Source organism: Mirounga angustirostris, unplaced genomic scaffold, assembly GCF_029215605.1.
Source record: "Mirounga angustirostris isolate CCGP_5_RB_7025 unplaced genomic scaffold, mMirAng1.0.hap1 SCAF_1, whole genome shotgun sequence".
NCBI classification, from domain to species: domain Eukaryota; kingdom Metazoa; phylum Chordata; class Mammalia; order Carnivora; family Phocidae; genus Mirounga; species Mirounga angustirostris.
Window position 1 is genome coordinate 194757482 of NW_026991709.1, and position 18991 is coordinate 194776472.

The following is an 18991-nucleotide window of genomic DNA, read 5'->3' on the forward strand; positions in this document are numbered from 1 at the left end:
TTTTCAAGTGTCAATATACAGCATCTGGTTTTACGACAAGAATGACTGTCACCGCATAGCCAAACTCATGGCCGAGTAAGTATTTATATCACGACATAGATTCAATTAGTGATATATGAGAGATGAAAAAATGACTTTCCCCCTTACTTCTCTTTGTTACTGAGTCTACTAACTCATTTATTTCTCACCTGATTTCCTGCTTATTGTCAAAAATTTGTAAGAGGCAGAAAAGCTTAAAGAACTCTAGAATCGTCTGTAATCCTACTATTCCCATTGTTAGTGTTTTAGTCTGTTTCCTTCTAGTCTTTTTATTTGTACATTAGGTTGGGGTGATATGCTTAGGGCTGTCAAACTGCCTAACTCCAGAGGACACCATCGACACCCAGGGCACAGCCTTCCCACTACCTGCAGGGGCTTTACTAAGGGGCTTTTACTTCAGGCTCCCTCCAGGTTTCTGCTCTGACGAGTGATGCCGCGTTCAGCAGCTGATAGAGAACTCCTGCACACTCTTCCCTGAAGTGAACTTCATTTTGATACCGATTCTAGGTTTGGTAGTCCCCAGTTCACCACTGGATTGTGTTCCAGTAAATGTTTTGTATGTCAGAATCTTAGAATTGGGAGAGTAATTTCATTGAATTAATGTTCTGAAGGGGGGGTTCACTGTGCTTTCTTAGGTTAGCCTACGGGAGCCACCTGGCTTACCTGTGCTGCTGGTCCAGATTCTAGGAGCCCAGGACACTGTGGTGCTGAGGGGGCCTGCGGTGCCACACAGCTCTGGGCAGAGCGTTACGGCGGGCAGTGTGTTCTGGCTCGCCTGTGTTTCCCTTGCACAGTTTTTGCCTGAATCTTCTCAGAGATGTGGAGCCCCCTCTGTCAAATCAAAATTCTCTTTGCTCTCCTGCAAGGTTCTTACCTGCATCTTTGGAAGAAAACAGTCTTCATTTTTTAAGAAACAGGCCAATTTTACACTAATTTCTGTAAATGTGTAAGTAAATAATTAACCCCCAAACCTCAGTTCAAGTATATTTGCATTTTAAAAGAAGCACACATGGCTAAGGCGACGTTTTAATCCAGGACCGCTCACATGTCCTGATGCGATGTTCGTCAGCCTCCTGCTTTATTTGCTTTGGCTGTGAGCTCACAGGGGAGGCCATGTTTATTACTGTGGGCACACACCCCTGCAGACAGTGTTCCAAATGAATTTGGATCACTCAGGCTTGAAGAACCACACTTTTCTTTTTACAACACCTTTTCTCTGGAAATTAATTAATTAAAACCGCTTTTTTACAAAGCCATTTGCTTATTTGATGACTACTTTTTTGTAGTTTTTTTTTTTTTTTTAAGATTTTATTTATTTATTTGAGAGAGAGCATGAGAGGGGGTAGGGTCAGAGGGAGAAGCACACTCCCTGCTGAGCAGGGAGCCCAATGCGGGAGTTGATCCTGGGACTCCAGGATCATGACCTGAGCCGAAGGCAGTCGCTTAACCAACTGAGCCACCCAGGTGCCCCTACTTTTTTGTAGTTTTGAAAGTTACAGCAAAGGCACTTTACTTCTAATTACTTAGAAGACACAGATTTGCTAATTCTTGGTTATCCTGAAATCCAGAATATTTCCCTTAAATATCCAAACTTTGGAATATCTTAAATATCCAAACTTTCTCCTGCAGATTGAGAGCTTTTGGGCCCCAAGTGAGAAATCTGTCTCTCTTAGCTTTAATAGCTACTTACAGGAAACCATTTTGAGCTTTTTTCTAAACTATCAGGGCCAGCGGTACCCCTCATATAAGACTTCAGATGGTAAATGAGGCAGAATACTGAAGGCCTATCTGAAAATATTGTATGGAACCCAAAAATAGGGTGAGGAAGTAGAAACAGAAAGCAGAAGGGAAGAGAAGAGCCTTCAGGTTTTTTCATGAGAAATGCCCAAAAGAAGCACATTTGCTTACACTTTCAGCTGGTTTTACTAGAAGCAGAGGAGGTATTGAAAGTGATTAGAGAGTGCCCTCATGAAACTGTTGATAATGAGTTTTAAGTGTCTGGACTATTTATGGCCAAAGAGAATACCTTATATGTTAACATTAACTTTGTGATAAATGGTGTTCTGGTCACCAAAGATAAAAAAAGACTACTTTATCTTTCCTTGCTCTGACTTTGCCTGTGTACAGCCTCTATTTGCCCCATATTTCAGAATATCATCTCTGCTAACCAGAAATACAGGTAAAATTCTTTCTGGCATATTGTGTGTCTCAATAACTGTGCCTGTCAGTGCCCATCCTGTTAAATCACTGTTTCAACAGCTGCAATATAATAAAAATTCTCCAAGTAAAGAAATTGACTTATTCCAAAAGATGTTTATAAAAACTGAGAAGCTATGTGGGAGAGCAAGCAAATTTCTAGACCTGTACATATCCGAATTTGGAAATCCTCTTTGGTCAGTGGCGAAGTTGAAAATCCACTAAACTTGGGAAATGCTGACTCTCCTAAAGAGAAAATCCACTCTGCCAGAAACTTTTCTTAACAATAAACACTTGTTTAAATGGTTGCCTATATAGACTATGAAATTTGGAGAACTCATGGAAGTGAGCTTTATTCCTGATTTTACAGATAGGCTTGGGGCATATTTGAGAGGAGGGCGAGAGGCAAGGGCGTTCCTCACAGAGTTTGGATTGGAAGAGGCCTTACAGAGTCCAAGCATCATTCCTGTCCCTTCCATGCCATCTGGACAGCTTCTACTTACAGCCGTGGTGAGCGTTGTAAGGTGGCCTGTTCCACTGGTGAGCAGTGGTGACTACTAGAAATGTGCTTCTCTTTGGGGGCGCCTGGCTGGCGCAGTCAGTAGAGCATGCAGCTCTCGATCTCAGGGTCAGGAGTTCAGGCCCCTTTCGGGCGTAAAGCTTACTTTAAAAAAAAAAGAAAACCAAACAAAAGAAAGAAAGAAAAGAAATGTTCTTCTTTTAAATCAAAATTTCAGATCCAGTGTGGGTCAGGGGAGAGCGGAATACCAGCCTGGGCAAGCCAGGCAGCATGGCAGGAGGTAGGAGAAATAGGCTGCGTGACCATAGTCCTCAGTAAAGGTGGATTCAGGCTGGTGCAGCCTATAACTGAGTGTAAATACAAGTCACTTGAAATAGCATTCTTTTTTTCTCCTGATTATTAAAGGAGCACCTGTTAATTATGGAAAATGAAGAAAAGTACAAAAAAGGAAAGTGAAATTGCTTGTGACCCAGCAAATATGTCTCTCCAGTCTTTTTTTCCAGTACAATCTTTCTTTCCCAGTATGGATATAAGAGAAACAATATTGATTCTAATTGGTCTCATGCTCATATCACATATCAGTCTTCTTTCACTCTACTGTAAAGTCTATGATTGTACATTCGTTTTAGAAATAATCATCCCAGGGGCGCCTGGGTGGCTCAGTCGGTTAAGCGTCCGACTCTTGGTTTCAGCTCGGGTCATGATCTCAGGCTCCTGGGATCAAGCCCTGTGTTGGGCTCCACGCTCAGCAGGGAGTCTGCCTGAGATTCTCTCTCTCCCTCTGCCCCTCCCCCTGCTCACTTTCTCTCTAGAATAAATCTTTAAAAAAAAAAAAAAAAAAACTAGATGCAGTTAAGCATCTGCCTTCAGCTCACATCATGATCCCAGGGTCATAGGATTGAACCCCGCATCAGGCTCCTGCTCAGCAGGGAGCCTGCTTCTCCCCCTTCCTTCTGTAGCTCCCCCTGCTTATGCTCTCTTGCTCTCTCTCTGTCAAATAAATAAAATCTTAAAAAAAAAACAAATTCATCAATCAATTATCCTATTCAGAGCTGTAAGAATCTAGATAGAGAAATGACAATATTATCTTAAAGCAGGATTTTCCAAACAAATCCCGCCTCAGGAGAAGATTCTATATGGTCAAATAAATTTGGGAAAATTTATAAGCCCACCCTTCTTGGAGAATCAAATACATTTTAGCATGTTAAAAACTCAGAATGATTCTGCTATTTAAAATTTTAAAAAGGTCTGTTTAATATTATTTAATCCAGTGTTTTCAAATACAAGAACCATCCCACACACGTTAATGGGAGCTCCTAGGCAGGCTGTCTTAAAGCAGTGAACAAGACACTGAGCAGCCTATTCTTGTCCTACTCCTTTTATTAAAAAAAAAAAAAACCTTTTGCTACTGAATTATTTTATTGCCTATCCTTTTCACTGTCCAGAAAGTTCTTAGTTCATACAATTATCAAGCTGGGTCTGTGCCCCTAATAACCTATGGTAGATAAGCCTATTCATTACAGTTGGGATTAAAACCTATATGAATCTTAAAAAGTAAAAAGACCTCAACCCTATCAGTGGCATTCTTAACCCTCAACTTTTCTTGCTTTAGGTCTTTTCAAGTGCAGAATTAGCCTAAGCACCAACCAGAATAAAGAGCCTTGCCACAATCACCCTGACCTCAGCCACCCACTCAGTGATTTCTAAGGAGAGAATAAGGGAAACCTTTGAAGATTCCCTGAGACCTCTCTTCTCAAGAAGGTTCTCTCCACACACACCCCCCCCCACCCACCACTAGTCCGGTGTTGGTACAAACTGCACAGTGGGTTGCTCAGCTGTGCAGCCTGCCTTTGTCTTGCTGGCCACATCCATTTGAAAATGTACTTTACCTGGTAGTTTGACTGAGTCTGAGATACTTCAAAAAAGAGAAAGAAATAATTTAGTCATTTTAATTTATCTGCTCCCACCAACTCTAGAAAAGAATTCTGCACTTCTGTCCTAACAGTGAGACACCATCAGTTGGCATCGCTGTGCATGAGCTGGTGAAGTGGTTAGTCATGTATTCCCGGGATGAGGTAACCGAGGCCCCGTGTTTATATTGGGAGGCCAGTGTATCCTATGACATTCTTCCCGTATCCGCAAAAGACGAGCACCAGGAGGGTTCATACGTCAGGTTATGTCTAAAGAAGTCTTTCTGAAACCTGGTTCTCTTCCACTAGTGTTGTAGAAGAGGAGACACGGCGGTCCCAGCAAGCAGCTCGGGACAAGCAGAGTCCTAGCCAGGCCAACGGCTGCAGTGACCACAGGCCCATTGACATCCTGGAGATGCTAAGCAGAGCCAAGGATGAATATGAGAGGGTGAGATGCTGACTGGGAGCACCGAGAGGGGAGGAGGAGGCCTGCAGGGGACTCATGTGCTGGGGAAGTTACCTCAAGGCCAGTAGAGATAATTAGTCCAAAAAGAAAGTGTGTCTTACTGTTTTTAGCCTAAAAGACGGGGAAAGAAATTTGCTTATCTCAGAGTCCTTGACTTGGCATGAAAATTTAGAATGCTCTTTTTCTATTCCTGTAAAATTACTATGGGAGAAAATGGTTTCAGGGTGCAGAAGTTAGCCTGCAGCAGGTAGTTCCGAAAAAGCTTCTTGCCTGTTGTTCACCCCTGCAGTCTCTGCTAGGGCTTAGGAATTTATGTAGTCTGATCATTTGCACCCGCTAATACTAAAGGGTATATTTATGGTCTGTAATTGGTGGTAGGTTCACAGCCTTTAATTTGGATTTTACCCACATGTGAAGCTTTTCTAGAATTCTTTTTTTTTTTTTTCTCTTTTGTGTGTTAGTTTAAAAGTTAAATGATAATATTTTCTCCCCAAGGTTGAATAAAATGGAAGTTGTAGGGCATTTGTTAATTTATTTAATACACACTTATGAACTGTCCACTGTGTGTCAAGCAGTGGACATTTCCTCGGTGATCGTCAAACCGTGTGGCTGTGAAACTGTCCTGGCTTTTCACTTGACATGGGCACTTCAGAGCCCTGCACTTCTAGGAGCAAGACCAAAGGTTCCCACCGCTGCACCTTGTTTTAGTGGCATTGTAATTGTCACCTTACTCTTTACTCATGTCTGATTAAGTACTTTCTTTTATTTTCTGTGTGGTGTTCACCTCACCAAAAATTTAAGGAACAAGGTATGAAAAGCACTCCCTGATGTGTTTCCCAAACAGTCCTGCTCTGTCACTAGCCTCTACATGGTTAGCAAGTGATCCGTAAGGAAAAGTTCCAGTTGGTCAAGTGAGTTAAGGAAACATTGTTTACGTGGCTCCTCCTCCCCCATCCTCTTAGGGCTTTGCAATGCTCAAGACTCTGAGAGGCCCTGTAATTCCCAAGTTGATTTAACCACAGGACCGTTTTTCACATATTCCCCTTTAGCATCTCAAGAATCTAGAGTTTAGGAAACAAACTTTGGAAACAGTGCTCTGGAAGGTAGTTTCCTCTAACAAAGGAAGTCATATTTAGACACCAAAGGAAGTCCCACCCAGGGTAGAGAAGTATACATTAGAGTCCATGAGAAGTTTCAAATTATACCAAATTCCTCAGTGTCTCATAGAGAATTAGGAGGAATTTGTGGATCTGTGAAAATTAATATAGGAGAAGCAGTCATCTCTATAGTAGATTCATTGATTTTTAGGAAACTGGATGAGAATAAATTTTAATAATCATTTACTTTAAGAATCATTTTTTGTACTTTTAGGTCACCTTATATCCCCCCAGGCCCCCTCATATCCTTAATGAGATCTGGATTACCTATAGATGCCTTGTTCAGTTTTTATAGAGGCCTTTCTGTGTTCTGACAACAGGTAACTAATAAACCCAGGGCTCTGCCACATATGCCTAGTGATGACTAGATCGTGGTGGTGCCACACGGGACAGAAAGTATAAGGGCTGTAACCAGAGCTGGCGCTCTAGGAGGTGGCCCGCTTATTCCTCAGGCTAAGTAGCGAGTGGCTGCAAAACCAAAGCAGGAACTGAAGCTTAGTTTTTGTACACAAAGCTATAACGGAGCGTTAGGTCAAACAGGCAGTCTGAAAATCTGACCTGATTTCTAGTTAATGCATTGTGAAAGTAAGAATATGGAGAGCACAGCAAATAACTGTTGTAAAGAAAATGTTCCCAGTGGTGTGGAATAAATAAAATGATGTCTAGAACTAAAATATTTGGGAACTTAATAAAATCTTTGGTACTTACTTTATAATGTGTTCTTTCTAAAGTTTTTGAAAACTGTCTGTAAATAGGCGGAGCTTCCTGAAAGAACAGTTTTGTTTCTTGTCTGCACTTGCCTGTCATCTAACCAAATGGAGTTGGTATTAGCAGTGACCCATGAATTCATATCTCAGTGTTTGCGTGGGTGCTCTCAGCTGCCGCATGGTTCCAGATGGCTCCTTTGTTTATCTTTAGGTAGAGACTTAGATTGACAGAGTCAAGGGCAGGGGTACAAACCACACCTCAGCAATGGGATGTACTCCCAACCCTAAATCTCCCCCGTCCACTGTGTGTCTTATAATGAATGAAATTGCAGACTTTGGGGTGCAGGATTTATAATAGAGACTACTTGGAAATAAGAACTGCCTATATAAACATTTTCTCCCTGAGTCCTATAGTTTGTTTTAACCAGCGTACCTTTTTTAATGTAAAGAAAGATAGCTAAACCCACAGTCCTTTACAGTTGCTCCTTGCTGAGTTACTTCTAGTCACAGGATATAATCCTGGATTTTTGTAGGGGTTATTTGTATTTTATATTTAAAGATTAGAGTAAAAGAAAAAGACATAATCCCACCACCTAGAAATGATCACTGTTAATACTTCATTATGTATCCTTCCAAAAATATGTATAAATATGTCCTGTGTGTGGTACATTTCTCTACATTAGTTTTATTAACTAGTCTTAAAAGTCGCTTTTATTAACTCTTTTGTAACCAGTTTTTTCCCAAAGAGCAGTATCTTTATGACAGTGGCTGTTCATCTCATAGGGAGTCCCTGTGAGATTTCTTTTGGTAGAATGAAAAGTCTTTGAAAAAGAGAACAGTGATATTAATAGCTGCATATTTTTCCTTCCGTGCCTTACATAAACAATACGCTGTTTTTTTCTGATTCTCTTAAGAATTCAGAAATATATCCTGTAGCTAAGTTTTCATGTTCAGTATTTTCTCTTAAGATAAATTACTTGAAATAGAATTGGTAGATCAAAGGATTTTGATATTTTTAAGGTTTTTACCAAATATTGTAAAATTACCCTCCGGGAAGTTTGTGATTGTTCACTTCCCCCAATCCATACAAATAAATACTAGAGTGTCATCAAAAAACAAACTCAGAGGAAACCTTCCAAGAACGGCCCTACACATGTATTAAAAAATGTCTGAAGTTCTAGAGACCTTTTAAAGCATAACCCATCTTGTAGCTCATGTTAAGTATAGGAGACTCAACTACCCCCAAAACCACATGGGCCACGGGAGTGCATGCAGTGCGTCAGGGTGGACCCGATGTGGACAGAGCCTGGCCCTGCATTAGAGGGTCACTTGCAGCTCAGCTCCAGCCGTTGTTGCCAAGGTATCCAGCTTCTCTCTGAAAATAACAAGCTGGGATTTTTATGTGCAAATGTTCAATTTTTAAAATGTTTCTGAACATTTTATACCTTCTGTTCTAGGAACTTGTGAACAGTGTTTTGAGCTTTTCTCTAATACAGTTTAATTCCAGGCACTCTCCATAATGTTAATATAGATTGATGGTGGTGTTGCATAGAGAGGTGGAAAATAAGATATTTCATAAGCAGGTAAAATAGTTGAAGGGGGTTAAGAGGTACAGACTGCCATTTAGAAAACGAGTGAGTCACAGGGATGAACAGTACCGCACAGGGAATATAGTCAGTAATGTTGTAGTGAATGTCTGCTGGCCACACTTACCCTCATAGGCACCATGTGATGTGGAGAATTGTCTAATGCTTCAGTAGTTTTCAGATGTTTTCAAAAGATATTTCATAGACTTCCCAGGCTCTTTCACCTCTATGTAAATGGGTAACACTGAGTAAAAGGTGTTCTGAAATAAGGATTAAGTCATTTGAATAGAAAAAAATGCCTCTTTGCCATTCTTTTAACATTGGAGTGCCTAACGCTGTGCTAAAAAAAAAAAAAAAAAACTCTAAAAAAAGATCACTAGATGGACGTGGAATTATAAATTTTAGAAATCTAAAGTTATATTTGGGCTATCTGATCCAGCATCTAGTGAGCATTATCCATGTCAAAACAGACACCACAAACAGTTCAGAACACTCAGGAGACCAGATTAAAAAAAAAAAAAAAAAAAAGCCCCAACTTCAGTCCAGGGACGTGTTAATTTTGATAGCATAGTACATATGATGTTTTGCTAACCAAATAATAGTCAGCAAACTTTTCACATGATATGCTTTTCCTTTTAATTTCAGAATCAGATGGGCGACTCCAATATCTCCAGCCCTGGGTTACAGCCAAGTACTCAGCTCTCCAATCTGGGAAGCACTGAGACTCTAGAAGAGATGCCATCGGGGTCACAAGATAAGGTCTGTACAGCTAAAGCTCTAGCTTTGTCCAGGGTAACAAAACACAGAGTAGTATTTTGTAAAGATATTAATGCAGTACGAATATGATTTGTTATTTATCTGTCAAGGTGCATACAGGCAGCAACATGCTAACATCCACTCTTGCCATTTGCCCTGTCTTTCCATCTAGATTTTGCAGGAGCCTCCACTTTGGTTTTAGAGCTTTTGCCCTTGCCACCCCCTTACCTCTTCTTCACCCAGCAGCCAGAGTAATCCTGATTCAACATAAGTTAGGTCATGGCGTTCCTCTGCTTAAAATGTTCAGTGGTGCCCCCTCTCACTCGAATCAAAGCCAAGGAGGCCATCCAGTGGTCCACCAGCCCTGACCTGCTCTGGCTCCCTGCCCCCTGCCTCATCTTTTCTCTCCCTGCCTTGCTCACTTGGCCCCAGCCTCGTTGGCTCTTCTGCCTTTCCACAAATGTGCCGGACTCACCCCTGCCTCGGGACAGGCCTTTGCACTTGCTGTTCCCTTTGTGTGGAATACTTTCCTCCCAGATAGGGTTTTCTCTATTACTTCTTTCAAGTTTCGAGCGTCCTCCATACAGGTGAGGCCTTGTCTGGTCACCCTGTTTTAAGTAACAATCCTTCCTTACCCCTGTCCTGCTCTGTCTTATTTTCTCCCTACGGCTTTACCAGCCAACATGGTTTATGATTTTTTTTACTAGGCGCACTGTGTCTCCTCCCCACCTAAGTGTAAGCTCCATAGGGACAGGCAGTTTTATCTGCCTTGTTCATTGCCGTATTCTCAGCACCTAGCATCTGTAAATATTTGTTGACTGAATTAGATTTCTTTGTAGCCGATGGCTTAATAAATGAACAGATACCAAGTATAAAACCCATAGTTTTTTAACTAATCTTTTTACTTTGAAATAATTATAGATAAACATGCAATTATAAAAAAATAATACAGAAAGATCCCACATACCCTTTGCCCATTTCCCCACTGATGACAACTTGCAAAATAAAGTACAATATCACAACCAGGATATTGAGAAAATCTACCCATGTGGTTCACATTTCCTCAGTTGTATTCACATTCATTTCTGTGTGTATGTGCAGGTATGTATTTCTGTGCGATTTTATGTCCTGTATAGCTCTGTGTATCCACCCCCACGGTCAAGATAACAAACACATCAACACAAGGGTTCTTCCTGTTGCCTTTGTATTGTCACACCGACTCCCCTATCACACCTTCCTGTCTTTCTCCTCCTCCCATCCCTAACCCTGGCAGCCACTAATCTGTCCCCCATTCTATAATGTCATTTCAAGAAAGTTACATAAATGGAATTATATAATATATAACCTTCTGGGAGTGTCTTTCTTCACTCAGCATGATTCCTGGAGATGTCATTGAAATTATTGGGTTTATCAGTAGTGTGTTCTCTTTGTTCTCTTTTATTCTGCCACCCAATCAAGTAGGAGTACCAAGATTTGTTTAACCATTTCTAACCATTTGCCTGTTGACAGAACATCTGGGTTGTTTTCAGTTTTTAGCTATTACAAGTAAAGCTTCTGTGAACATTTGTGCATAGGTTTTTGTACACAGATTTCCATTTCTCTGGGATAAATGCTAAGTCATGCAAATGTTGGGTCACTTGGTAATTCCATATTTTAGTTTATTAAGAAACTGCCATAGAGTTTTCCAAAGAGGCTATAGCATTAACATTCCCATCAGCAATGTATCCATAATGTTTTTAAGTATTTAGGTGATAGCCAGATTTTGTATACTGCTTTCCAATGCTCCATTTTTACCGTATTTGCATTTAGAGGCCTGAAGGTCAAGCATATATTAAGAGTGGTGCTATGTAAAATGTAATTTTTACAAAATAAATGTTGAGGGAGAGAAGGAACAGCATCCCTGTGTTCCTTCTTGTCTGGTGTATCAGCCCCAAGTGTTCAGTGGGCCAATCACATCCCCTTTCTGATTCATGAGTCACTTCCCCTTTCCTTTCTGAATCCTGGGGTTAAGGATTCTTATACTGCCTAACTCCCGGGGTGATTGTGAGAACCAAATGAAGGAACAGACCCAAGACCCAGAGAACCTGTGGGACACCTGGGCTCAGGTGGTTAAGTGTCTGACTTTGGCTCAGGTCATTTATTTATTTTTTTTTTTTAAGATTTTATTTATTTATTTGACAGAGAGAGACACAGCGAGAGAGGGAACACAAGCAGGGGTAGTGGGAGAGGGAGAAGCAGGCTCCCCGCCGAGCAGGGAGCCCGACGCGGGGCTCGATCCCAGGACCCCAGGACCACGACCTGAGCCCAAGGCAGACGCCGAACGACTGAGCCACCCAGGCGCCCCCAGAGAACCATTTAGAACACAGACCTTGGGATAGAAGAGGTTTCCTGTTACAAACCCATATTGCAATCAAAACCAGGCTCAGGGCATCAGTGCCTGCTTTCTGAAAAGACCAATAAGAAAGTCCCCAGCACCGTACCCAGTATTCCGAGTCTGGCCTCCCTCAGCACCGCCGCAGAGCAGCCTCACCTTCGAGAGCACGACAGGTGGCAGGCCGTGCGCTGCTTGGCTAAATGGGTACTGGAGTAGGTTGGGCAATGCCTGTTGCCACGGCCAGGGGAAAGGAAGAAAGGCAGGGAGGAAATGATAATTGGGCAGATTTCCAGGCAATTGAAAACAGGCAAAATGCTCTTACGCTTTGTTTCTTAAGTTCCGTGACACCTGGTGTTAGCATCATTTTTATTGTACAGAAAATAGCTCTTCACATGATAACACAGATTATATAAGCGTGAGATGAAGGTAGCATCAATATCATTGTTGTATGTGTGTGAAAACGGAGACCCAGGGTAATTTTGTAAAAATCTAGCTGCTTTAGGATGGGAGCATTTTCTTACTGGGGTGTAATTAACACTGTAACTTTCTGTAGATGTAACTTTTAAACGTTGTAACTACCACCCAGATCAAGAGATATAAAATTTCCACCATCTTAAATTCAATAAAAACTGAGTTCATTTGTCACAAATAGGGCAACTGCAACAGAAAGGAAAAGAAATCTTAATCATTAAATTTAAAGACAATTCTTTTTATGTACAGATTCCATTGTATTATACATTAAAGACTTTGTGTAATAAGCTTTCAAGCCAAGTTAATAACAGATGGGGGGGCGGGGGTGGAGAAATGGACCCAGAAGAAAGCCTTAAGAGCCATAAAACAGTGTCCATTGAAAGATGAAGGGTGTGATGAGCTGTGCATGCTTGGCCTTTCAGCAGAAGTGCCGGTGATGGATCTGTGGACGCACAGTATTGAAGTGGGCACATGGAGAATTAGACCCTCTAACGAGCAGAGTGCTGATGTTTGTTACTCCTTCATTCGCACATCCTTCTGAAAGTCCATTTTATAGGCCACGGTGACAGAATTTTGTAGAATATTGGGATCTGGATATTGTCAGAAGTCCTGTGATTGACTAAAATTAGCTTAAATCCATAATCAGCCCCTATGCACAGATAGTACACTTGTTTGGCAACACTGCCATCTGGTGCTGAGGAGCGAGTAATGCTGTCAAGTCTTCGTCGTATTAAATCCCATTTCAGTGTCATAATTCACTTGCTAAAATTCCCTTGGGACTGTTTCCCTAGTATGTGGTTTGTTGTGGGGTTTGTTTTTGTTTTTGTTTTTGTTTTTGTTTTTGTTCCTGAGGTTAAGAATAATAATACGGGCGCCTGGGTGGCTCAGGTGATTGATTAAGTGTCTGACTTTGGCTCAGGTCATCATCTTGGGGTCCTGAAATTGAGCCCCATGTTGGGCTCCCTGCTCAGCAGAGAGTCTTCTTCTCCCTCTCCCTTTGCCCTTCCCCTGCTCATGTTCTCTGTCTCTCAAATAAATAAATAAATTCTTAAAAAAAGAAAAGAAAAGAAGAATACATAGCTCCTGGTGTGCCTGGTACACTGACCAGGTAGGAAATCTGACATGGACACCATAGATCCAGACAGAAATAGGAAATTCCCTAAATGGCAAGTGCTGTGGGGTGAAGAAGGAGCAGTGTGAAGCCTGATAGAGTGTACTAGAATTTTGTTGTGCACCATACATAACTGTTGCTCCCCGAATTCCATTCCACAAGGGGAATGGTGAGACTAACAGTTGATGTAAGTGGGGCATTGCAAAACATAGAATTCAGACATGAAGGAAGAATAAAATTCACCTTTTCTATGGATGAGGGAAGATGAATCCATGAATAAATAAGGCCAACTACTAGAGCAGTGTGGCATTTTTTCTTGTCGTGGGTAGAGAAGGGAGAGAGGGTCCTCTCAAATGCAGAGACTAAAGCTTTTATGTGGAGAAGCATGCTCTGTTCACTTCCCTCTCGTGACTGATTCAGCCAGTTACACATATTTCCAAAAGTGGGTACATTTTGACCTATCGCTGCCTCTTGGTTATTCAAGCCATAGATGTACACATCTCTGTTTTCCAGAAGCCATTATCACCATCCAGTTGATTAGGTAACCTAGAATATATTTACTTGACACGTCAGTACAGGGGCGTAATGGTTAAGAACGTGGACTTACCGTTAGGACTAGGTTGAGTCTGGTTCTGTTATACTTGAGTGTCACCTACAAGATGGCAGTGATAATAATACAGCCCTCACTGATTAATAGAGTAATGCGTGTGAGGTGCTTAGCACAGGGCTTCCCACATGGTGAGTGTTCTGTCTCTGGTCACTCTGCTTGCCATCGTAACTTCATTTATCCCTTCTTATGTGAGATTCCCCTGAAATCCTAATGCCTTACCACGCATCCTATTCCAGAGAAGGTCTGAGAATATTTCTGGCCTGGCAGAAGTTGTAGGGAGGCCCCATGGAGAAATCTGGAAACTTTCTGCTGCTTTTGCAATCAGGGTTCAGGGCTCTACCATATGGATTCATTTTTTAATGTGAGGTCAATTTTAAACCATTAAAAATAACCTTTTTTTAGGGGCACCTGGGTGGCTCAGTCGTTAAGCGTCTGCCTTCGGCTCAGGTCGTGATCCCAGGGTCCTGGGATCGAGCCCCACATCGGGCTCCCTGCGCCGCGGGGAAGCCTGCTTCTCCCTCTCCTACTCCCCCTGCTTGTGTTCCCTCTCTCACTGTGTCTCTCTCTGTCAAATAATAAATAAAATCTTTAAAAAAAAAAAAAAAAAAAGAACCTTTTTTTAAGTGTAAAAACATTCTAAGTGTACACGTAGGTAATTTTAATTGTTCAAAAGTCGATTTATGTTCCACTGGGCAGGTAAAAATTGCTACTTGAATCATTGCCATTTTTTGAAGCCTAAGGTATATTTCATACTGAATTTTCTCCATGTCCCGTTTACTCTTCTTTTTTTTTGAGGGAGAGCACGCATGTGCGCTTGAACAGGGAATGGGGGGAATTGAAGGGCAGAGGGAGAGGGAATCCCAAGCAGGCTCCACACTCAGCACAGAGCCCAATTCGGGGCTCTGGATCCCACTACCCCAAGTTCACAACCTGAGCCAAAATCAAAAGTCGGACATTTAACCGACTGAGCCACTCAGGTGCCCCCATCCTTTTCTTAAAACATAAAAATATTTGTATTCTTACCTGGGAAAGACTGAAGTTTCTGCAAAATAGCCTCAATATGGTCCATATTTTTCAAAGTACGTCTATCCAAATGTTTTTTGTGTGTATATACATCTATATGAAATAGAATGTGGTGGTAAAGATCTACATAATTTGTATTAATGAATAACAGCGTAGTTTTCAGATAATCTTGACCATTTTGTTCTAAACATAATGTGTATAAAAGAGTTAACCCAACTCAAAAATGGGCAAAGGACTTGAATAGTCATCTTCTCAAAAAAGATCTAGAAATGGCAGAATGTGGAGAAACCAGAACCCTCTTGCATCACTGGTGAGAATGTAAAGTGGTGCAGCAGCAGCTTTGGAAAACAGTCTGGCAGTTCCTCAAAAAGTTAAACATGGAATTACCATATGATCCAGCAGTTCCATTCCTGGGTATATACCCAAAAGAATTGAAAACAAGGATGAAGACAAACACTTTTACACTAATATTCACAGCAGCATTATTCACAATAGCCAAAAGGTGGGAACAACCCAAGTATCAATCCTCAGATGAATGGATAAACAATATGTGGGGTGTGCACATGATGGAGTACCAGTCAGCATTTGTAAAAGGAAGGAGACTCTTGACACCTGCTGTAGCATTGATGAACCTCAAGGACATGATGCTGGGTGAAGGAAGCCAGTCACAAAAGGACAGATATGATATGATTGCACTTGCATGGGGTGCCTAGAGTAGGCAGATTCACTGGAACGGAAAGTCGAATGGAGATTACCAAGGTTGTGGGTAAGGGAAAGAACATGGTGGTTACACAGCATTGTGAGTGTCCTGAATGCCGCTGAGTTCTACACTTCCATGTGGTTACAGTGCTAAATTTTGGTACATATGATTTACCAGAACCTTTTTTTTTTAAGATTTATTTATTTGAGAGAACATACCCTCAAGTTGGGGGAGGGGCAGAGGGAGAGAGAGAATCTTAAGCAGACTCTCTGCTGAGTGCAGAGCTCAACAGAGAGCTCTGTCTCACGACCCTGAAATCCTAACCCAAGCCAAAATCAAGAGTTGGACTCTTAACTGGCTGAGCCACCTAGGCACCCCTATCATAACTTTTAGAAATCGGGGGGCGGGGGGAAGGAATTATGTTTGTGCTCATTAGTAGACCTTCATGATGCCAGAGATCCAGAAGTGAATAAAACATAGTGTTCGGCTCGGGAGATGAAACCCATGCATGTTACTCTAGTTATGTGGCCTGGACAGAGAAGTGTGTCCCAAATAAGAATTCACTGTCTATTTTGAGTTACACGGAATGGATTTGAAATGTTAAACAACTGTGTCTTCAGTGACTCTTTGCATCAGGGAATGACAGGGTGATTTATAATACCTGATGGCCTTGATAGCCCATCAGGTGATACTGTGTTATTATTTTACATTATGGGGCTATGATATTCCGGAAGGATTTGATGAAATTTTTTTAAAGACTTTATTTATTTGACATAGAGATGAGAGCACAAGTAGGGGGAGGGGCAGGCAAGCAGGAGAGGGAGAAGCAGGCTCCCGCGAAGCAAGGAGCCTGATGTGGGACTCGATCCCAGGACCCTGGGATCATGACCTGAGCCGAAGACAGCCGCTTAACCGACTGAGCCACCCAGGTGTCCCGGATTTGATGAATTTTTAATATCCCAACGTATTATTTGATGTTTCCTAAAACATATGCAAACAGCTTTATCATAATTGCTATTAAGACTATATGGTGTTCATGTAATGATGATAACAGCCAACTTCCACTTATTGAATGCTTATTGGGCACCAGACATCATGTTGAGAATTTTATTTTCACAGCAGCTCTGTGAGGTAATTGCCACAATTGTCCCCATTTTTCAGATAAGGGCACTCAATAGAGAGACTGTCATTTCCCCAATTAACAGCTGGGAATTGAACCTAGGTATCTTTGATTTCAGATCCAAAGCTCTACAACTTTTTCAGAAGTAAAAACGTAAAGAAATTAAACCATATACATTCTTTCGCACTTTTTTACCGCCACAGTTTATAATAGAATTTAGTGCTGCCTTGTATTTGAAGCAAGATCCTGAATCCGGAAAATCCCTTTAGGTGCTAGGAAGTGTTGTGACAAGGTAGTCTTACTAGTCTCACTACAGCATTGTTAATGGGGGGTCTGAATCTGCCATTTGAGAATTCCCTCACTTAAATAAAGCCTCTTGTCACATTAACTTGCCAAGATACATTACATTAATTCTCTTTATTGAATATTTTCTAGGAAGAAATGGTTTGGTATGAAATTACAATTTTTTACAACTGGAGGAGGCTTCCGCCTCTTCCCCACTGTTAACTTTGCCCCTCCTACGTTCTCCCCAGCCCCACTGGCCCCGCTTACCCAGCAGGTGATTCGAGAGAGACTACACAGGGGCACTCCCTTACCTTTCCGTCCCTCACAAGTAAGCTCCCCTGCATCCTCAGTCCTGGGTGCTGGCCTTCTTTCTCCACCCTGCCCATCTCAGCACAGTACCTGGGGCACTTGCTAAACCCCATACAGGTGTCCCCCACACACACCCTTTTCAAAAGTTCTCATGAAGCCACTTTTGCTTTTAGGGAAAACCTGTATCAGTACCTATCTTGCTGACCGAAAGAAATCCAAAGAGGATTTTTGCTTTTATGAAAGAAGGTAAAAAGCAAAAATAGCATTTGGTCGTTTGTGTGGCAGCAGCACCCTGCACAGAGAGGATGGCCCGCCGAGCCCCTGTCCCAGGAACCGCAGTCAGCGTCCCTTGGTCTGTGAGCACCTACGCTTTGTCTCTGTTTATTCTCTGCATCTGTTAGCAAGATGTGTGCTAAAGTATCAGAAAAGCCGAAGAGAGGGGCACCTGGGTGCTCAGTCAGTTGATTGTCCAACTCTTGGTTTCAGCTCAGGTCATGACCTCAGGGTCATGGGATCAAGCCATGTCAGGCCCCATGCTCAGCGAGGAGGAGTCTGTTTGAGATTCTTTCCCTCTCCCTCTGCCCCTCTCCCCGGAAACCTGTAATTGTTGATCACACGAGTGAAACAAACATTTGCCTGAGGAAAACTGCGCTCTTTTCCCATAGAAATGTCATACCATACTGCTCTCGTGCTTGTGCTTCAGATGCAGTGTAGTTTCAGGTCTTTATAGGCCTTCTGAGGTACTGAAAGCCATGTGTTTCAGTGAATTGTCTTTTTCCACATAAACATATATCCAAGCAACTAAGCAGTCCACACACTTTAGAAATAAAACCATATATCAAGGGGCACCTGGGTGGCTCAGTTGGTTAAACATCTGACCCTTGATCTCAGCACAGGTCTTGCTCTCAGGGATGCGAGTTCAAGCCCTGCATTGGGCTCCACACTGGGCGTGGAGCTTACTGCAAAACAAAAACAAAAACAAAACCCATATTTTGAGGTTGCTTGTGTTTTCAAAGTACTTAGGTTAGTGTGCCACTAGAACACAAGTCCTTTGGGGGGTTAGACTATTTTTGTTATCCTGCGGTGTCTTTTGGGCCCAGGTCAGCGCAGGCCCTGGCACCCCGTAGGTGCTCAGAAAGTAACGAGTGAGTGAGTGTGGCCGTGCTGCTTGAAGTACAGGGACGGGAAAGCTCAGGAGGGAAGCATCGGTATTTCTCCTTCAGATCATTGCAGTGGTAGCAGTAAGCCAGATCACTATCGTAGATGGAACTTTAACATTTTCAGACTTAAGTGCTTTGCTTTTTCTTAAGGATTCTGTGATTTGGGAGTAGGAAGGAATGGCCTGCAATTTACAAAATGGTTAATTTTGTTTTTTGGAACTTAGTCCCTAAGGTGCAATGCCTAGCTTTTTATCAAGAACTATGAAGTATGAAAACGAAGGTAGGATTGCTTACTCAGCATTTGGTCCCTCTGTCCTCTTGAGTATTATTTCCTTATACGCGTTACTGACATAGGGCAATTAAGCACTATTAACTTTGTAATAAGATACGCGCCCCTTTACCTTATATCTGTTTGCCAAGGAAAAAGGTGAATTCTGACACTATACTGGGATTCCCTAAAACTTGAATTTTATTACGAATACAGATTTCTA

The 18991-nt window shown here is 41.9% G+C and overlaps 1 protein-coding gene across 4 annotated transcripts in view; it reads left to right on the top strand.

Moving 5' to 3' along the window:
- DCP1A (decapping mRNA 1A) overlaps positions 1 to 18991 on the top strand; it is a 56965-nt gene that overhangs the window by 29043 nt on the left and 8931 nt on the right. For 3 of the 4 annotated variants that reach the window (XM_045862175.3, XM_064595143.1, XM_064595136.1), the window contains 3 exons: positions 9 to 75; positions 4975 to 5113; positions 9227 to 9340. In XM_045862175.3, the coding sequence (XP_045718131.2) occupies positions 9 to 75; positions 4975 to 5113; positions 9227 to 9340 (320 nt within the window). The remainder of the gene's footprint in view (positions 1 to 8; positions 76 to 4974; positions 5114 to 9226; positions 9341 to 18991) is intronic. The other variant, XM_064595139.1, reaches the window with a different exon arrangement.